Source organism: Phalacrocorax aristotelis, chromosome 9, assembly GCF_949628215.1.
Source record: "Phalacrocorax aristotelis chromosome 9, bGulAri2.1, whole genome shotgun sequence".
NCBI classification, from domain to species: domain Eukaryota; kingdom Metazoa; phylum Chordata; class Aves; order Suliformes; family Phalacrocoracidae; genus Phalacrocorax; species Phalacrocorax aristotelis.
In genome coordinates, this window is record NC_134284.1 from 24,557,243 (window position 1) to 24,578,607 (window position 21,365).

At 37.4% G+C, this 21,365-nt stretch overlaps 1 protein-coding gene across 5 annotated transcripts in view; it reads left to right on the forward strand.

The window, feature by feature from the left end:
* Window positions 1-21,365, forward strand: part of EML1 (EMAP like 1) — a 130,132-nt gene that overhangs the window by 85,555 nt on the left and 23,212 nt on the right. For 3 of the 5 annotated variants that reach the window (XM_075103893.1, XM_075103895.1, XM_075103890.1), the window contains exons 4-9: window positions 2,904-3,038; window positions 9,390-9,418; window positions 10,879-10,905; window positions 14,095-14,224; window positions 17,996-18,145; window positions 20,150-20,219. In XM_075103893.1, coding sequence (XP_074959994.1) covers window positions 2,904-3,038; window positions 9,390-9,418; window positions 10,879-10,905; window positions 14,095-14,224; window positions 17,996-18,145; window positions 20,150-20,219 — 541 coding nt within the window. The remainder of the gene's footprint in view (window positions 1-2,903; window positions 3,039-9,389; window positions 9,419-10,878; window positions 10,906-14,094; window positions 14,225-17,995; window positions 18,146-20,149; window positions 20,220-21,365) is intronic. The other 2 variants (XM_075103894.1, XM_075103891.1) reach the window with 1 other exon arrangement.

Here is a 21,365-nt window from a genome sequence, read left to right on the forward strand (position 1 = left end):
GGAAGCCAAATTCTGGAATCCAGTTTTACTCTTACAAACGTGTAAGCTAAATTAATATTTTCTATTATTTTAAATTCCTCCTCAGGTGACAGTGTATCTGCTGTGGCCATGGATATAATCACTGGTGTTGAACGCTATAGCTACCAAAATGTGTATATGTCACAACTGAGTTAATATAATGGCCTTATAATCCTCTTTTCCAACCACCTGCTAAGACTTCTCACTGGGCTTTTTTGTTGTTGTTGGAAGTTTAAAATAAAACTTGTCAGAAGATCGCATTGCTATTTAGTTTAACCAGTAATGGACATAAGCCAAAACGGTTTAAAAGAACTTTGTTCCTGTGGTAAAGGTAGTTTTTTATACTGATATGAGACTTCATTATTCAGAACGAAGACAGGGTTATACGTTTAAGCTTTAGACCCACCCATTCATTTTTTTTATCCCACAGTTCATCATTTGAATGTTGACAGCTATAAAAATAAAACAAAAAAACCCCCAATAAAATTAGTTAAAAATTTCTACTGTAACATTTTTTTTTAAACATCAGTATAATTTGGTGATTTTCTTAATTTAATTTCTGTGTAGGCTGATATTGCCTCTTCTTTTCCTTAACCGGGAAAAGATGCCAAAATAAAGGTTTGATCCTGCAAAATCAGAGAGGATATTTTTGCAAGTACTGTGTACAAAGTAGTGAAAGGACTCAGGCTAATAAAGATATTTTATGTGGAGTAAACATTTTCAATATCAAGGCTTTATTTTTTAAGTGGACTAGTATTAAATTTGATGGTGTTATGAGCTGCAGGGAGAACAGGTAAATGTTAACAGTATATTATTTAATTTACTAGAGGAGGTTTTTTCATGCATTTGTCATTGAGATGACTTGGATAATGTTAGGCTAGTGTAGAAGACACTTCTTGAAATGAAGGCAGAATTAAATTCTTCTTACTGCCTTTTCCGTTCTCCTATGAATGTATTTTTTTCTGTGCCTATGTGTAACTTCGCATTCTGCTTGATCTCTTACATCACTCTCTCCACAGAAACAGTATTTTTTTTTTAATTTCAGCCTAATAATTTGAATTGTGATTGTTTTTAATACAAAAACGCAGCACTGAACATCTGTTCTACCATCGCATGTCCAGAAAGTTTTTTGTCAAGCTACCTGAGGTACATCTTAACAAGCCTCTGCTCTGCGGAGCTCCCCCTGGATGGGGGCTTCCCTCCTTTCAGAAGAGCTTTGCAGAAAAACTCTGGTTCAGTTGTTCCCATCATTTCTGTAACTGAGCCTTAGCTGAGTTCCTCACTGGTAAAAAGACATGAAGGAGCAGGAATATATATATATATGTATAAAGTGTCAATAGTGGTGTACTGTTGATATTTTTTGACCAGACAGAAAAGCCTGCCTTGCTTCCTTTAGTAATGAAGAGCCAATGCCTCTCTTTCTTACACCACACACAAAGTGGGACAGAGCCTGAGGAGCTGACTGAGATAACGTGGTAGGGGTAGTTGTTAGGGGCTGATGGGGACATTTGGAATAGTCCTCAAGGGTGCTTGAGATGAGCCTTGTGGTAAGCAGAGCATCCCTGGGGATGTATGGAGGTCAAGGAGGAGCTGTCTGGGGACGGTAAAAGGGGCAACTGGGATGAGACTGGGCCTTGAAGGAGCAAGAATAGAAAGAACTGAAGTTTTCACAGAGGGAGGGAGCTTGTGGTTGTGGTTTGGGTAGAGGGGTGTGAGCTTGAAAGCAATCAATGGTGTCTGTGGCTTCTGGGGTGAGAGAGCTGCTGAAGGTGGTCATTTAGTTGTGGGGATGTTATGGGTAAAGGGGATGCTTCCATTCTGCTCTTTGGAGGGGAGAAAACAGCACGGGGCTGGGGTGGGGGGAAATGAGATCCTAACACAGAGTCTTGTCGTTCAGCCCTGACAAGGGGGTAATTTCGGGCTCGGTCCAGGTAACGCTGCCAGTGCCTCTCTGCTGCACAAGGTGTGCAGTGAAGTGAAAAGCATTGCCCAGCTTGGGGCCTCACCCTTAGCTGCTCCCTCTCCTGCTAGGAAGTACTGCTTTAGGGAGAAGCGATTCAGACTAACAAATGACCACAATAATTTGTCTCCTATTAGGTATAAGTGTTGAGTGGGCTTCTCTTAACTTACTAAGTAACACTGCTTTTTTGGCTCATGTTTTTCCATCAAAGTGAGCTGGGTGTCTTAAGGGGTGCCATAAAGTCATACAAGGGCTCCCTGATAGCCATTTTGGCAGGAAGGAAGGTTGAAGAGTGAGCGAGTGAGGCAAGCTTTAAGCCTTTGGTAAACCCCTTGTCAGGGCACGTGGGGAAGCTAATCAATTAATAAATGTAAGTAGGAAGCGTACATTTTTGACAAGCAAACAAAAATTCAGGCTAGCTCACCATTAATTACACTTTGGGGTATGTTCAAACTAGCTTTGAACCACAGAATAATTGATACTGAATGAAGACACGAAGTTAGCTTGCTGGTGCTCAAATTTTTACCTACTTTTCACATTCTCTGTAGTCTGGCTGGAGGTGTCAGGTAATATGTTTTCTCTTTAAATCTTTACCTTCTTATTAAGAGATTCCAAAAGTCCAGAAATGTCAGTCAGAGATTTGAAATGTGTCCTGGAAAATAGATATTGCAACTTAACTCTATGATACTGGTTCAGCCCATCTTCTATTTTATGAATAAGGAAAAAGCAGTATGTTTGTCTCTGTTGCACCAGGTACTCAGCAAAATTCTTATGTAGGCTCTTTAACAAATCAAGTTATGATTAAAAACAAATTTGTAGTTATTTCTAGGGTCAGCATTCTACTTCATGCATTTCTCAAAAATATTTGTTGTAGAGATGTACTTTTTATACGTACCACTGTAAAACTTGCTTCTTTTTTTATTAGCACCGTTAAGAGAACCAGTTCAGCTGAGCGTGTGTCCCCAGGAGGTCGGAGGGAAAGCTATGGAGATTCCAAAGGGAGTCGCAACCGCACTGGATCCACCAGCAGTTCATCTAGTGGTAAAAAGAACAGTGAAAGGTAATGTTATCTAAATATCTCTCTCCTTTCTCTGTCTACTGACCTAATAATCAAATTAGTTTCTCTAGTGAAATTAGTTTCTCTAGTTTAGCAAATATTGGGATTTTTTTTTTAAAGCTCCAACAGTTAGACAAAATTATATTTTAAAACATTTCAAATAAAACAGGTTTTCAAATTCAAATTAAATTTATTTGCCTTATTTCCAAACTACAAACAATGTGAGAACTCTGCGTTGCCCCAAAAAAGTTTGTAATTACTAAACATACCTTTTCCATTATCTTAGTGGTTTCCCTTGGTCTTCAAGTTCCTGACATGCTTTTTCAAGTTTCTGGTTGTGGTGTGTTGACCTCAGCTGGCAGCGAAGCATCACACAGCCACTCACTCCCTCTCCCTGAGCAGGACAGGGAAAGAGACTAGGAAGAGCAGAAGTGAGAAAACTCGTAGGTCAAGATAAAGGCAGTTTAACAGGTGAAGGAGAGAGGAACAAAAATGAAAACAAGTGATAGAAAGGCAATCACTCGCCACCTCCCACATGTAGACTGATGCCCAGGCAGTCTCTGAGCAATGACTGCTTCAGTCCAAGGGTCAGATTAATGAGAAGTGGAGGGAGAGGCTTACATGCAAGTGCTATCCAAGGAAGCAGAATGAAGTGTTGCCTCTCTCTGTATATTTCTGATGATGCTTCTCTGTACTGCTGACAGTACAAGGAAAAGAGAATGTCTTGTCCAAGGGTTTCGGACTCAGGATGGTCTTGAACAAACAGCTGATTCATTGATGCTTGTGGTGAAGTCACTGTATTGCTCAACTGGTTCTTTCCCGTATTTCCTAGACAAATTTTAGTCTTGGCCATTTCACTTCACCTGTCCTATTCCAGTTTCTCACCACCAAAAAGTGGTGTTGATGGTATTCTTTTGCTGTTCCACAGTTGATGTGACCATAGAAACAGAATGATAATGAAGATCTCATAATAACATAATTTACCTGCTCCCAGTGGGCATCAGTGCCGTCATAGGAGTTGCTGGGTTGATCATGAGCCGCCAGTATGGCACAAAACATCCCTTCAGCATCTTTGCTTGATGTAAGGAGTGACTGAGGTTGTTGTGTACTAATGGACAGCCCCAATATGGGTGAAAAATTAGTTAGTTTCCTGGCTTATGTTTTCAGCTATGAAGCAAGACAGCAAGCATGCAAAGTTTATGAAACTTGTGAGAGGCTTAGCAAATTATGGGAATAATGAAAAAATTAAGAATACCATCAGGGAAAAGGTTATAAAATTATAACAAGGAAGATAAAATTAAATATGTACAGAAACAAAAAATTTAACCAGCGCAAAATCTTCTTGGTGATATGCATCTATGCATGTGAACGAGGTTTTTGTAAGCTGACAGAACTTTGCAGGACTGGGCCTGCTGGCACTTCTGGAAATTGGACTTTATCTCAGCATACGATTTTTTTTTCTTAAATCTTTTGTAAAATAATTATAAACAACAGATAGCCTTTGGGGAATGTAGTTTGAGGAGATGAGAATGCTGCAGTGGTACTGAATAGAAGTGGTTTTGGTTTTGTTCACGAGACTTTGGTACCTCAGTTTAAATTTCCTAAAAGACTGAAATACAATTGCAAAAAAAAAAAAAAAAATTACTATAGCAATTAACTCTTTAAGTAATCCCTAAATAAATACTCTTTTTGAGAGGAAAATCAATCTTCTATTGGATTACTTAGGAGCCATGCCTCTTTCTGCATGTGGAGACTTGGACAAAATTGTTACTAAGCATCTCAGACCCTTCTAGCACAGAGAATATATACCTTCATACACCTGATAGAATACTGCTGAAGCAGATAACCAAATATCAACACTCTTAGGGACAAGTGAACCTGAAAGTTTTGAAAGGCAAAACTAAGCAAAAAAACTCACGGCCAGTGAAGGGACTGCTGAGAAGTTAAAAGCTTGCTTTTAGTTTAAGCTGGAAGTTCTATGAGGTGTTGCAATAGTGCATAACTTCATGCAGCTGTGTCGTCTCCGTGAATTCGTTAACAGGCAGCTGCTGTTTTCCGTATTGATCTCTTGAAGCTAATAGTTTTTTCTGAGGCTCATTTTCTGCTTTTTATTTTGCATATATGTATAACTTCCTGCTCTATGGCACATATCAAATTATAGCAACAGCCCTTAGGTTGTGACCTTGTTAATTCAAAAAACACCACCTTGTGTAAACAAAACAAATTTCTTACTGAAACTTTTTGTTATAAAATTAAAATTTCTATAATTAGAAAGAATTCTTTCTGAATGTGAGGAGGAAGTACAGCTACCAATGGTGAAATGTCATTACTTTTCCAATTGACTGTAGTCTTTCAAAAAAGTTTTGACAAGCGTATGACAATCCTGCAGTATCCTTTCTCCATGTATTTTATCAATTTTTTAACAAAAAAATTCAAGTTCCCAAAAGGTGAATTCTCCATATGTTGTGCAGTGGAAGATAAACCTGTCAAAATCTAAGTAAAGTGTTTTGCAAAATCTGGTTGGTTTTTTTTTTTTTAGATAATCCTTAGTTCCTGCTACCTGCACAAGGTGATAATTATCTAAAATCAGCTTCATATTAAAGCCACTAAAGAAATAAGGTGCAATTATTAATTAGGTTGTTGTTCATTTAAATTAAGGAAAGGTATGACTTCTAGCAGCTATATGGAGGTGCTGTGCACTTGAAAAATGGGTTCCAAAATAGCTGAGAAACAAAAACATTATGACATAATTAACGGTTATCTGCCAAATTGTTTTCTGCTCTAAAGTTGATCATGGTACTTGATATGCATTTTTAATTTTTTCTAACAAAAACCCAACGGTTATGTCATTCTGCAGTTATTAGGCCACAAAGGATTGAGAATCATATTGATCAGAAATCACTTACTTTGGACTCGGGGAGGAGGTTCAGCACACAAGTGATGCAGTGCTTAAATAACGTGCAAGTATCCCAAGGAACTAATCAAGAGTGCCTGCTAGATTGCCTTAGCTGGAGCTAGTGGAGCTGGTGTCACTGTGAGAACAATCATTGTACGGTTAGAGAGTTTTCTGCGATTTCTGTCACATGCAGCCTGAGGGTGTTCAGCACCACAGCTCTCACCTCCTTGTAGAGTGTCCTTATGCTGTGGAAGAGGCTATCTAAAGACTTGCCTCATGCTTCCTCTTGAAGCTGGGCCACTGTGCAATATATATAAAAATAGAATCATAGAATTGTTAAGATTGGAAAAGACCCTTAAGATCATCGAGTCCAACCGCTAACCTATCACTGCCAAGTCCACCACTAAACCATATCCTCAAGCACCACGTCTACACATCTTTTAAATACCTCCAGGGGTGGAGACTCCACCACCTCCCTGGGCAGCCTGTTCCAATGCCTGACAACCCTTTCGGTGAAGAATTGTTTTCTAATGTCCAACCTAAACTTCCCCTGGCACAGCTTGAGGCCATTTCCTCTCATCCTATCGCTTGTTGCTAGGGAGAAGAGACTGACCCCTGCCTCGCTACAACCTCCTTTCATGTAGTTGCAGAGAGTGATAAGGTCTCCCCTCAGCCTCCTCTTCTCCAGGCTAACCCCCCCCAGCTCCCTCAGCCACTCCTCATAAGATTTGTTCTCTAGACCCTTCACCAGCTTCATTGCCCTTCTCTGGACATGCTCCAGCACCTCGATGTCCTTCTTGTAAGTGAGGGGCCCAAAACTGCACACAAGTACTCGAGGTGTGACCTCACCAGTGCCGAGTACAGCGGCACGATCACCTCCCTGCTCCTGCTGGCCACACTATTCCTGATACAAGCCAGGATGCCATCGGCCTTCTTGGCCGCCTGAGCACACCGCTGGCTCATGTTCAGCCAGCTGTCAACCAACACCCCCAGGTCCTTTTCCTCCAGGCAGCTCTCCAGCCACTCCTCCCCAAGCCTGTAGCGTTGCATGGGGTTGTTGTGACCCAAGTGCAGGACCCGGCACTTGGCCTTGTTGAATCTCATACCGTTGGCTCCGGCCCAGCGATCCAGCCTGTCCAGGTCCCTGTGTAGGGCCTTCCTGCCCTCCAGCAGATTGACACTTCCACCCAGCTTGGTGTCATCTGCAAACTTACTGGGGGTGCACTCAATCCCCTCATCCAGATCATCAATGAAGATATTGAACAGGATATAAAGCAAAACTTATGGGACTAGAAGAAAAATGAGCATGGTTCTTTTTGGTGGGGGCTAAGGCTGTCCTCCTAAACCTAACTGTATGCATGAAAGAGTGAGGAAGAAGGTGTTACTTAACCATCTCCTCACAGCCTTATTATTTGTATCATTGACCCTTACAGGTCCTTTCCAATTGGAGATATTCTATGATTCTGTGTCTGGTCTGTAGATGAAGCTTAAAGCAGAATGCATGCCAGGAATCTAAAAAGGCAATTGTGAAATTAATGTTTTTCAGAGTATACAGACTTGTAGGCTGTTATGCAAAAACATAATGCTATAGAAAGTTATTTTAAGAAGCTTTAAGCATAAGGAGTAAGGAGATGACCGTAACCTCCCGTGCTGCTATGGGGTGGCTATGAGCCAGGGGTAAGCCTTCCTAAGGGTTAGGTACGTAGGAAGTGACTCAAGCTTACGAAAAAGGGTAGTCAGAGCTCTGAGCTGTATGTGTGCTTAGGGTTTGTATAATTAGAAAGTACACGTGGTTTGCTTTATTACTGTAATGAATCAGCCTTTCACATTAGCTCAATTAGCTTGAATAAGTCAGCATGGTCTGTTCAGAACTAGGGACTCTTTTGTCTCTAATATGGCAGCATTTCTGACTAGTGCTCCATCCCATCGAGTTTTTATTTTCTAAAAATATCTTCATTCATAAAAGAAAATGTTAGTCTTGGTGTTAACAATGGCAATGCATCATGCTATTTATAGATGAGATCGGCTGTGCATGCCAGCTTGAAGCATGAATTTTGATGGATGATTAATACCAAGGCTGATACTATGAGAATTTGTTGAATCAATGGGTAGGATCACTAGAATTCTTCTTTTGTTTCATTTTGTTTTTATCATTAAGTAAATATATTATTCTTAATATAACTGCAAAATCAAGGCAAAAGGAAAAATACTATAAAACTATTTGCTGCAACTTCTATTGCAGAGAGAGAATCTTTTATGCTTAGAAAAAATTGTGTGCAAAAATCCAACTGAGTTTCGTTTCGTTTCTTTCGTTTCACTTTATCTGCCCACTGCAGTCTAGATACGGATGTGGAGATGGCATCACAGCTCTGGGACACTTCATGCTTCACCATTTCTCCATCAAAATGCAAAATGATAGGATCCTTGTGGGATCACCCTAAGAAACATACTAGAGTAATCTGATATTTTAAAAGTTTTACTAGATAGAAAGAAAATGGAACTGAGAGGAAAAATAACTGTATAATATAGCTTTGTGTCCCTTTCATGCTTCAGCAGAAACAACGCCCTCAAGCCTAATTATACAGGGGCAAAGGACAAAGAAAACAAATGGCTGGCTTTTCTTGAAAAAGATTGCTTCTTTCTGGCCAGGGTGGTACTATTCAGAGAGCTCCTTGGCTTTTCTGCCTCTTCCTTCTCCACATGCTTCATGTATTTTCCCCTCAAGTTTTCCCAAATATTTTCTCAAGACAAAGACAAACCATTTTCAGGTTGTCGTCCAGGCAGCAGTGCACTGAGAACACATTTTAATCATGATGGATATGTGCTTTCTGGGTTTTACCAAGTACTGTCCTTCACCAAGAGGTTGTTGGGCAGTTCTGTGTTTTAGGTAAACTCATTAGAAAAACAGGAGTCAAACTCTGCTTTGCTCCTCAAATCCAGAGAGAACAAAGCCCACATATGCATTGATACAGTACCCTCCCCTGCTCCACATATGCAGAGAGATTTTCTAGTTAAGGATATATTCCCAGCTTTTTGTTATGGTTGTAACTGCTTCAGAGTAACGAATCCCACTGACTGGAAACCAAAACCGATGCAGCTACTAGTGACCAGTTTCTGTGTCCTCCTGTAACTGGACTGACTCTGCAAGGGAACATGATCTGGTAGTTGGTAGAGGAAAATCTATAGTTTTGGGAATGTAAGGAGAATTGAATGTAAAAGTTTTAACACCTGCCATCAAGCCACAAGCCACAACATATGCTGGTTTTAATTGTGTCTGCCCTGGGGATTTACCTTGTAAATAATAGAATCAAAAAAAGTATTTTTATTTATATGTACACACACAAGTATTTTATATATTTTATATTATATTTTAAATTTTATATTATATTGATACATTTATATGTGCGGACTGTATGTGTGTGCTTTTTAAAATAGAAATTTCTTCATTACTTTCACAGCAAACCCAAGGAACCAATGTTCAGTGCAGGTAGGAACTTTAAATTTTTCCAACAGCTGACTACTGTGATAACATAATAGATTTTTTTTCTTTTTTTTTTTTTTTTTTCTGTGGATGCCTAGGAACTGGTGTTGGGAATAATCTAAAGATGATACTTATAAGCTACTGATGACATATTTTTTAAAAAAAGTTTTTCAGTTCTTATTGGCCCAATATTTATTTTACAGTTAGGATTCTGTGTAAGATGACAAAGAAGAAAAAGGTCGTGTCTTCTTACCCCATATGTGTCTTCCCTTTCGAAGCAGTATTAGGCTTTTGTTAATCAAGGCATATGCCAATTTCCAGCTATGATGCTTTCTTGTTAATTTAGTCACAGAAGGGAGCCCTCAACTACTGTTAAAGAATGCCGTATCTGTCCCAATGCCTTGTAATAAAACTTGTCAAATTACAAATAAAGAAGGTGTTTTGTTACTGCAGTTTTGGAAGTCTATCTTTAAGTTGAAAATCGCATTAATTTTTTTCCTACTTACATATTATCACTGTAAAAAGATTTTGGAAGTGAAATAAGAGGTGTAAGTGAAAGCAGAATTTGTCCTTGTCATTAGACAGTTAGAAACTTTTGAACAATCTCAATAAAAATACAAAGCAGAATACTATACGTAGCAGTTATTTTTGTTCTGGAAAACCAAGGGCAACTAAAATAACAGCTTTCTTTTAACAAAATAAGGAAGGGAAAAAAACGGTTTATTTATCAGTTGTATCATATTCTCTCTGTGTCTAGTTCTGTAACAGTAATCATACATTAAGCTGAAAAAGCAGAAAATCTTTTGTTTACTGAGCTGATTGATCAGCATCCAGCAAAGCTCTTAAGCCATACTTCAGGGTTTAGTGTAATTGATTTTGAAATCAATAATATATAAAACTAAGTAAGCAATTAAATATTTTGTGGCAATACAGTCCCAGTTCGTGTCCCTCTCATGAAAACTGTTGGTTTAGAAAAAGAAAGCTTATGATTCGCACAGAGTGTACTTTTCTTGTGTAGCATTTTTTCTTCCCTTGCACCACGTAAGCAAAGGTATTTGGAATAATTTTTTTTCTGAGACTTCCCCATAGATAAAGATCAGTAATTAAACAGATGTGATGCTACTTTTACCCTTCTCACCTGGACAAAATTCCTACTGAAATTAATGATTTCTTCTAAGACAGTTATACTTGGTATTCTACTTACTTTAAGCATAGAGTTGCATAATGGAGCCCAAGTTGGTATTTTAATGGTATAAGAACTAAACTGAGCCCCTAGCTGGAGAAAGAGGGTTTGGACTGTAAGTACCCAACATATGGCATGGAGTGTGGCTCAGTGTTCTGCCAAGCACCAGGTTAGCCTCCAGCAGAATGCGACTGGACAGTAGGTAGAGCAGGTATTTAGCGAGTTTATTGTATTCAAACACATCTTTATCTAGCCCTTCTGTCTCTGTCTCTGTAATCACAAGGGAAGCGCCGTGTGACACACTGCAAAGGTAGGCTTCACTTCCAAAACCTCATAGCTCTCGAAGCAAAATGGTACTGGTGGGATAAAAGCTCAATGTATAAACAGCAATTTTCTAACTCGTGTGCGTTTTGCAATATTAAAACTTTCCTAGTTCCTTTGAATGAAACAAAAATATTATACCACCTATTATACAGTTTACTGAATTATAACCCTCAGGTGCACTTTAATGATAATAGCGGGTTATAATTTAGATTCCTGTGGAATTTTTCAGAAGAATTTAAATTAGAGAAAATATGTTGAGAGAGCTATATGGCAACACATGGATGTTCACTGTGTTTGAAATGGTGTTCTGCACTTTTGCTGAAATTCATATAGAATTCGCCCCTTTGTTGGCTGTTTTGCTGTTAGCCTAACATGATTATAGAAGTCTTGGTTTTTCCCTTGCTTTTTCTTACTGAGTAGACTAGATTTTTCTGAATGTTGAATAAACAGACCTAGGCCTCCAACTAATTTCTCAGTGCTTTTCGCTCAATGTCATAAAGCAGAGTTATATTTGTTAAACATACCATATTGTTTTCTGAAGCTATAGCTAAACTGTAGTGTAAATATGCACATTTCTGATGCATGTTTATGTCTGTGATATCATCACAGATTTGTCTTGCTTTTTAGAGATAGCTAAATCCTAACAGTTTTTCCACTAATCAGCATCTTTCAGCTTTGCAACGAATCTAAAATTTCACAAAGCAAAGAATGTTTGTTCTCAAGGCAAAGTCTTTTAGAGAGTCTCTACCTCTGTGTATTCTTTGTACAATTTTATGCCTGTAATCAGCGGTGGTCTCCTTTGCAGATCCTATTGGCATTCATGTGCCTTCTTATTTAAATTCAGTAACTGTTTATTTTTACAGTTATTTTCAACAACAATTTCAAATTTACAAAATGTAAATTTTACAGCTGTAAAAGATACATTTGTCTAAACGTTTCACCATTGGTCTGTCTTTGTAGTTTGATGATTGTCTGTCTTTGCATCTATAACTTCACATTTAGAAATCTGCTGTCTTAAAAACTTAGTTATGAAAAATATGAGGAAAGGGATGTAGATTGGTTATGTAGATAATATGTTAGGATTACTAACAAAAAGCAGTACAGTTGGAATTAATATTACCAGAAGTTAAAAATAAATACACAGTATGGATTTTTATGCCTGACCTAGTCATCCTCAGTTCCTCTTTATAGTAGAGAGAGAGGCATTCAGAAGGCAGAATTTATATACGTGGTATAATTCACTGTACTTGCTTTTGGACACATGCATAATTTGTCTAAAAGTACCTGTTTCTCCCTGTTTATTCTGAAAAGGAATTTTGAGTGACTAGGTCAAATACTTCTACTGTAGATGGCTAAATCCAAGTTTTATGAGTCCCATAAGTTTCAGGTGAGAAAAGCAGTTCAATGAATTAAACTTTCATTCATTCCCAGCATTTGATAAGCTCAGTCAGGGCTTGTCACTGCTGAAAATCTATTGAATTCCAGTGCACCAGCATATCAGTAGTACTGGCATGTGTTTCAAGCTCATTAAATAGATGCTGCATGCGCAAGCAAATAGCGCTGTAATGCTCTGCTGTTTAATGCTCTACCCTCTATAGTTTATTTTCCAATACAGATCTCTTGGAGTAGATTTTTAAAAACAATTCCAGTATTCTAGCATTTTAACAGGCATCTTAAGCTCCAACCATCTGTCACCATTATTTCATCATTATTATTGCTTCTTTTTAGCATTCAGTTTTCTGTTGTTTTCATTTTATGTATGAATTCTGTAAATGACAGGATTTTAGAGAGCCCTAGCTGTAACTTTATTGTGGCAGATCAGGTAGATCTCTTTCCCAACTGAATTAATCTAAAGGCAAAATACACATATATTTAGGTATTACAGCATAGCTATGATGTTTATTTGCTCAAAGGATAACTTTTATTCATTTAGTCAGGATTTGTAGTGTATGCATATTGCCAATTAAAATAAAGCCTTAGTTTTCAAATAAAAAAAAAAGGTATAGTTGTAATGATACTTAACAATTCATAGCATAATTATAAAAGTCCTAAATTGTATAATTTTTTTTCATTTACATGATTTTGTTACTTCTGCCCTTCCATTTCCTCTGTGCCCACGATTATTCTGTCTAGTAACTCTACAGATGTCACTGACTCCAAAACTGCTTGATTCGCATGAGAACAAGGCTGAACCCCTTGATCTGCCGATGGAGCAGCAAGAGCCAGCACGTTCTGAATCTGGACAAACTTCACCAGAAGTTCACAGGACACCCACTTTGGCCTTGCCAGTTCCCAAAAGTCCTAGTCAGACCTTCATGGCATTTCCCAGATCTCCTAGTTTTATAAGCCCCATGAAGTCCCCAAGTCAGTACTTCCAGATCTGTTATTAATCCCTGCTTCTCTCCCCCAAAAGTATTTCTTACCAGTTCAACACACTACTTTTAGTATTTTCTTCTAGAAATGTTTACTTCTGTCAGCCAATTCAGTTTTTGTAGCTTCTTTCCTGTATGTCATTTTCCTTTCTTTTGATGTGCTGTCAATGTTGTCATTCCTTTTTCAATGTTTAGTAATTCTTAAAGCACGTATCTTTTCTGCATGTACATCAGCATGATTCCGGTTACTAATTGTTTGTGTTCCTTATTTCGAATGTATCTCTAACACTGTATCAAGTGTAAAGCATATCTTTACACTGAGATGCAAAGAATGCAACTGAGTGTTGGAAAATACTTTAGATGCTGATGCTTCACTGTAAATATTGATTAAAAAATAAAATTAATTTTAAGTGGCATGTCTGCGTTAATTGTAGTCTTTGATGTTTTCCCCTTCATTTTTAGTATTTAAAAAACCGTAATATTGTAACATTATTTTTCACAAAAAAAAAAAAAGGTTTGATTTCAGTCCTTTTGGTTTTGTAGTTCTTCATGACATTGTTTAGTTCATATTCTGCTGCTCAAAATATTTAAAGGAAAAAGGGACTTTTAATGTTTTTTAAAAAAATATGCTTAGTCACTATGATTTAGGAAGAAAGAAACCCTGCTTAATTTTGATTTTGAGATTGCGTGTCATTTTGTAATTGTAACACACCAAACTGTTAAGTGGGAAGGGATGGAGGAGCGCTGGAGTTCTCCACTGATGGTTTTTATGTGTAACGCTAAACATTTTTGACCTTTTGTAGAGGAAGGATACGTAAAAATGTTTCTTCGTGGACGTCCTGTTACCATGTACATGCCCAAAGAGCAAGTGGAATCTTACAATTTGGAAGCAAAAGTAGAACTACCAGCCAAGAGACTTAAACTGGAATGGGTGTATCCTTTCTGTGCTAAAGGACTACTGGAAATCAATCATTTCTTAATGATTTGTTTTAAATAATTTTTCAAGCTAAAGTATAGCAAAATTAAGATCTTTATTAATAGGGTTTATTTCATTAGTGAAGCAACATTATATTAAAATAGGTATTATTTTCTTGAGGCTGCTGTTCTGCACCTTGTGAAGTACGGGGTGGCAGCTTAAGAAAGATTTTGCTTAAATGTTGCCTGAAGGTTAAGCCTGAAACATGCTAACTAGCTGCAGATTGAAATAGGCATATTGTAAGCTGTGATTATTAATTACAGTATGCATAAAACAAGCTCAGGTTTTTTTGCTGATTCTCAGCTGTAATTTATAGTTTTAAACTGTGTTTTATAAAATATGCACCATTGTGCTTTAGAGGATGCTATAATCAACTTCAGTACTTGAGTAAGTCCTAAATTGAATAGCGCTGTGCAACTGATAAGAGCTTAGCAATAAATTCATAACATACCATATAAAAAATTAATATTTGAATTCAGGTTTTAAACTGTGTTTAAGCACCGTAAGTATCAAACAACCAGAATGTTCCACTGACTTCTATGAGTGGACATAATTACAGAATTCTAACTTGACAGAAGCCAGTGTTTCATTACATAGACAATTTTCACTTTTCAGTTTTAAATATAATGAGAACATATATTCTTTATTGAAACAAGAAATGACATTTCATTTTTATAAAATCTTAGTGTATGTAATACATGATTCAAGATAAAGTATAAACGCGACAAGATCTGAGTCTATTTGTAAGTACTATCTTTAGAAAAATGAAGTCTTTATAAGGTTTTCTATTTTAAGAAAAAGACTTTTTTTTGGTCCCAAACAGTGCAAATAGGAAGCTGCTTTGCCTTCATAAAAAAGAAGACAGGCTGCAAATAGTCTTTTTCGAAGCTGTATAAATAGAACTGCATGTGGTTTCAGAATGCACACAGGGAGTTTCCAAAAGTCCCGTTGTATTCACAAGAGATTAACGATGGATTTAGTAACCATTCTTATTATTCCTATTGCAGCTGAGCCTGTAGGTCCTACCCCACTCTGCTGGAACTGCATCGGTAACGTGTACAGAGAAAACTGCAAATGAGTTATAAAACAACAAATCCACAAAATTAATAAAATGGCTGAGATGAGACTGATAAATATTGCTTGCAGCATTTTACCATCTAATTGTTGTACAAGGCTTATCATATATCACAACAGAATTGAATTATGTCTTTTTACACTTGTAAGGTGCCCCTTGGTTAAGGGGCCTAAGGATGATATGGGAGGTGTTAGGATGCTTGCTGAAACAACAAAAAAAACCCCAACCATAAAACAAAACTGTTTGTCATTAGGAGTATGTAGATGGAATCTGACATTTAACAAAAAAAAAAAAAAGAGAGGGAGAGAAGATAATGCCCAATTTACAGACTATAATGATATAAAGAAAAGCTGGGGGCAGGAGCATAAAGTAATTCAAGGAGAAAGACAAAGACAGCAGAAAACCAACCAATATTGCAGGCATTCATTCCAGTTAAGTTGGCTAAGCTGAGCTGTTTGCTTGGAGGGTAACAGAACTGGTGTAGGAGAAAACATCTTTGTAGCAGGCAAATCAGCCTGGCTGTGGGATTAACACCAGAAATGCTTTATAATGTAAGAATGGGGATAGAGAAACAAGATATTGAGATGGCCAAACAGAAAGGACAAAGCAGACTATGATGAGAAACAGAAGGAAGAAGATCTAATGTGTGTAGATTTCAGGGCATACCTGAACCCTAAGGGGGTTTTACAGTCATGTTAACAGGTATCTGGGTAAGCTGAAACAGGTTCAGACCACATCAGATATATTCAGACAAGAAGAAAGAGAAATGCTAAGTGATGAAGGACAAAGGAGGGCTGGGGCAGAGGTGGTGAAATCCGAGTAAGAAATCAGTACTGGGGACATCAGGGCGGGGAGCGGTGGTCTGCACGGATCCGTTTGAGACCAACTCACTTGGCAAGCAGGAGTTTCAAAACAAAAGCTGCAGGCCAAATGAAAAGAAAAGGTCAAGATAACATTCCCTGAAGTGCCAACTCACCAAATCCAAGTTGAAGCCACCAAATCTGAGTGTGGGAAACAGTGAAGAGAAGGAGAGATCAACCCCAGGAGTTTACATACGAGTAAAATGTCTGATAGAAATTGAGTGTTTGACAACAGCAGTCATGCAAATTGCAAGTTCAATGCAGCATTGTCCCCCACAGGAAGGATCATAAAGAAAGGAGATTTTCCCAAAATAATGTAATCTTTCCCATTTAATGGCTATTTTTATGCACAGAGATTTGTTCTGAATGAATGTCTGTATAATGTTTCTACTTGACTTTTTTTTAAAAAAAAAAAGAAGTTCAATTTCTTACACTAGCTTCAACTTCTAGGTCATTATAAACTCGATTATGTATTGTTGAACTAGGGAAGTTTTATGCTGGCTTCAGTTAATAGTGGTATCTGGCCTTAGAGAAAAATAAATAATAAATAAATAAATAAAGCATTGTCCTGCAATTTAGAGTAGTAATTCTGATCTCTACAGACACATTCAAAACCGATAGTAAATGCTTTGTAATGTGAAGATGTTGGTTGTTTACATGTCTTCAAATTTGAGTATCTCAGACTGGAAGAAACTTTGGCTGAAATATTTCGGTTTGGGGGTCCAAAAGCTGTGGTTTTGAATGCACATTTTGATGATAGGGTATGGAGCACTACTTCTATTGCATTTATTAGAAAAAAATAGCAAGCTGTTATTTAAATTCTTATTTCAGAAGGAAGATAACTATTGTACTTACTTTTTTTGATAATGTTAGCATGAGTATTTTCGATTGGATTATTGACCCTAGAGAACAGTGCAGAAGCCTCTTTTAAATATAATATGATTGGGGCTTCAGTACCTCTTCATATATTTATTGCGGCCAGTTTCTCCATGTTGACCGAATTACAATGCACTTCTCTTTTGCCAAGATTCTGCTAATGCTGTTTTACTCTGTTCCCATAAAAAAAGAAAGCCAAAATAGTTGTAGTCCCTAATGATTTTTCAGGAGAGTAAAACTATATAATTTGGCTGAATTAACATTCGGTCTAAATGAGATTATTTCTGGATTAATTCCAGTTATTTCATCGGATTAATTTTAGATTAGTATTGATATGACTAACATCAGAATCTGGGCCGCTGCCTTTTAAATACTACAAAAATAAATTGGAACGGATGATGTAACCTTTTTACGGTTTCATATCCATCTGGCTGGTAATGCCCAGCATAATGAAATCAATCAACCTGCACACAGGATAATGCAATCAGTCCTAATGTAATGCGGGAAGATGTACTGAGTGACTTATTAGCGTTTCCATCAAGTCTAAATTTTTATTTTGTCAACCAGTGTGAGTAGTAAATACACTTGGGACAAAATTAATATTGCCTTAGTCTGGCATTCAGCAAATTCCAGAGGATACTAAAGGGATAGTATGTCTACAAATTCCTGTATTCTTTACCGTATATTTTCTGTAGGATGTATAGGTTTTCAGTAACTCAAAGTCTGTGAAATGCTTTAGTTCTCTTTACTGTAGTAAGGGAGGGAGTTCTGAAGGCTGTCAAGTGATAAAGCTGTGCTCAAGCCAAGAGATGCCCGCTTCAGGAAATACAGGGGCAGAAAATCCATTTTGTTTTTCCTTATTTTTAAGAATTTTTTCATTGGTGGATAATGTTATTGCAGCTTGACCAACATGCTAGCTATGGATATAGGGGTCGGGACTGTCGCAGTAATCTCTATCTTCTTCCAACGGGCGAAACTGTATATTTCATCGCATCTGTAGTCGTGTTATTCAATGTGGAAGAGCAACTTCAGAGACATTACACTGGTCATAATGATGATGTGAAGTGGTAAGTTACCCAATAACCCTTCTTTTTTCATCATAAAACAGTATTTGGGAGGTAATGTTTTGTTCTTTTCATATCGTTTTGAAAATTCAAGTGATTTAACCTCCAAGTCTTGCATAGGTTGGGGCCTTATGCCTGACAATCTATTTGCACAAATAAAGGTCTGACTGTAGTCACGTAAGAATGTCAAATGTCTGTTATAGCTCTGCCTAGTCAGCACACGAAGCAACTGCTGTCAGGGTGTGATAGCACAGACCTGAGGATATCCAAATACACGCCCAACAGAGCCTGAGTTTGCTTGTGAAACCTGCTTTGAAGTCTGTGCTGCCGTATGTGCTGTGCAGCCTCATTTGGATGTGTCTATACAGAATTGCCGTATTGATGTCGTCCAAATTACTCCTCCTTTCTCTAGGTTGCTAAGAATTTCTCCTCATATTTACTTGAGAAAATTTATTTTCCATTACTAATGTACCTTTTACATTGACAATAGACAAAAGTAGAAATCTGACTTAATCTATAGATCTACTCATTTTCATTACTCTGTTTTTAGTATGAGTTAATGTTAATGTCTTCTTTAGACTCTTCTCCTTCCTCTCTTTAAGTAGGATTGAGTTACTCATCTTCACCTGGGTCTGGGTGCCAGATACAAGTCCTTTAGGTTCATTCTAACCAACTAAACAGTTGTAATCTCATCTGTGGTCTTCTTGGTAGTCTTCAGGCATGTCTACGTCATGGCAGATATCCTGTAAACTAGTCCTGAGCAGCCTGGTTTGTCTGCTGCCATGCAGGCATGCCAGCTCGGGCTTCAGAGTGATTTAATTGTGTTCAAGCTTATAGGATACTAGGTATCAGGAATATCAGTATCATTAAATTGAAATCTAAATAAATATATGGTTTACCTTGATGGTATCTGCTTGTTGAGTGTAGCTGAAAAAGACCACCCAGATTATCTGATGGGCCCTAATGTATGAAGTGAGTTTGATATCCCTTCTTTAGATTGTGTTATGAAACACCTGTTGTCCCTGAAAGCCAAAAATAGACCTGATAACCAAATCTGGTTGCATTGTGAGCATGTTTCATAAAACTGAATTGTTTGTATGATCTGGTTGTTTTACCAGGAATTTTTTAACTTCGACCTGTTCCATCTAATTTATTTCTTTCAAATTTTCTCAGTCTTTAGATAGTTCAAAGCTTTCAGGTTTATTGGAAAGAGGATACCTTTCTTCAGGATAAAGCTGAATTAATTATTGCCACAGTTCATTTTGCAGGGCACTTGGCCCCTAGAACTTTATGCAAAGCAGTGAAAAAAAAGTTGAGAGGATTTAGAGCAAAACAGATTTACTCCAGACTTCAATACAAATTTTAGGTTGCTTTCTCTTAGAGACATTAGTTAACATTGATCACAGATTTTAAAATATCACTTTTAATTTTAGAATCAAAATTCGTAATTTCTGTATCCTGTTCTTACTTACTAAAGGACTTTTTTTACCTTTTGAAAAGTATTAGAGAGAAGTTGGCATCTCCCTATAAAAGTTGCTGAATATCTGGTCAATACAGCCTAAAGAGCAATGTTGGAATGGATACATCTGTCTGCTCTGGAGATTGTTGTTAGACAGATTGACTGTACTGACCAGATCTCTGTAACCTCTGATTAGAGATAGCTGAAGTTAAATTAGTAGCTCAAATTGTAAACTCCTTGTATAACTCCTGCAATCATTTAAATCTAAGTGAGATGAATCCCAACAAGACTGAGACATGTTTTATAAATGCTTTGAGGTATTACAGGTTAAGCAAATCACTGCCTTGTTCATAAGGGAAGAAGAGTTTTTTGAATAAAAGCATGAAACTTGTTTTGTCAGTTCTGTTTTTATATTTTAAAAATGTTTACATGTACACTATATGCTTTATATGGCTAAAATAGGGCTATTTATTACAAGCTCGGTAAAAGTTTGATGAAATAGATAATAAATAGCTTTAAGTTTGGCCACTCTTTCTTTTCTTTTTTAGCCTGGCTGTCCATCCTGATAGGATCACTATAGCAACGGGTCAAGTTGCAGGGACATCCAAGGATGGAAAAGTGAGTGACCCCTTTGCTGACATACAGTTGCTTATATTTCATAAGAATATGTTATTAAGAAGATACACACTATAGTCTTTTCATGTTACAGTTAAGTTGGTCTTACGTTTTAGAACTGAAGTCAAGCAAAACTTAATCTGAGAGTGCCTATTGCACACTGTCAATGTTACCTGGTTCCATTATCAAGATCAGTTAGCGGTTTCTGGTTCCATTACTTACGCAGACTGAAGGTAAATTTGGAGCTGGTCTCCAAAAGAGGCATGGAAGGGTGAGACTACAACGGAGACCTGAGAGGGCAGGTGGATGTGGGGAAAAGGAGGAGGAACAGCGGAGATTAAACTGTACACTATACGACTTCATTTCTGACCACAGTGACCAAAACCAAAGTACAAATAAGAGTGGCTTTGGGTTGTTAGCTGAAAAAAAAATTCTTGCCATCATCTAGGCAAGAATATTTTTCTCTCTATTATTACCTGTATTATTGTAAAGCCTAGCTGTAGGCAGGAATTTATTTGAACAGAGTAAGATGAACATTGCTCCAAAGAGCTAAGACAAGTGAGGAAGAATGGGTACAAGCAGAGGCAGGAAAAGCATGAGGAAAAAGTTACTCAGCAGAGTACACAGCTGATGTCACCGCCAGACTATTGCAAAATTTTGGGTAGATGTCAAAGAAGAATTTTAGGATAAAAACAGATTATCAATATGCTACCTACTTCAAGTACATGAGGAAAACAAAATCCTAGTTATGCAGTATAAAGTTTATGTAAAGGTAACTTAGTTGAGTAACATAAACTATTAATTTTTATTGTGTTAGAGAAATCTCTGGGATTTATTTTTTTAACTTCATAAATATAATTCCTTACCATTCTATTTGTGAAATAAAACCTGAAGTTTTGATATCTGTTCTTGAGGGGAATGTGGTATATAGGTAAGCTTATATAAAAGCCATTTATATAACTGGGATACTGCGGTGGCCTTGGTTTATTTATTTTTAAGGACAATTTCACTACTTACTAGCAAGAAAGACTGATGGATGTTGGTTCCCCCCCCCCCCCCCCCCCCCCCCCGATATTTTAAGAAATCAAATTCCCTTTATTTGAAAGGGCAGGTTAAAAAAGGAACTAAAACACGGCCTTTGTTTTCCTG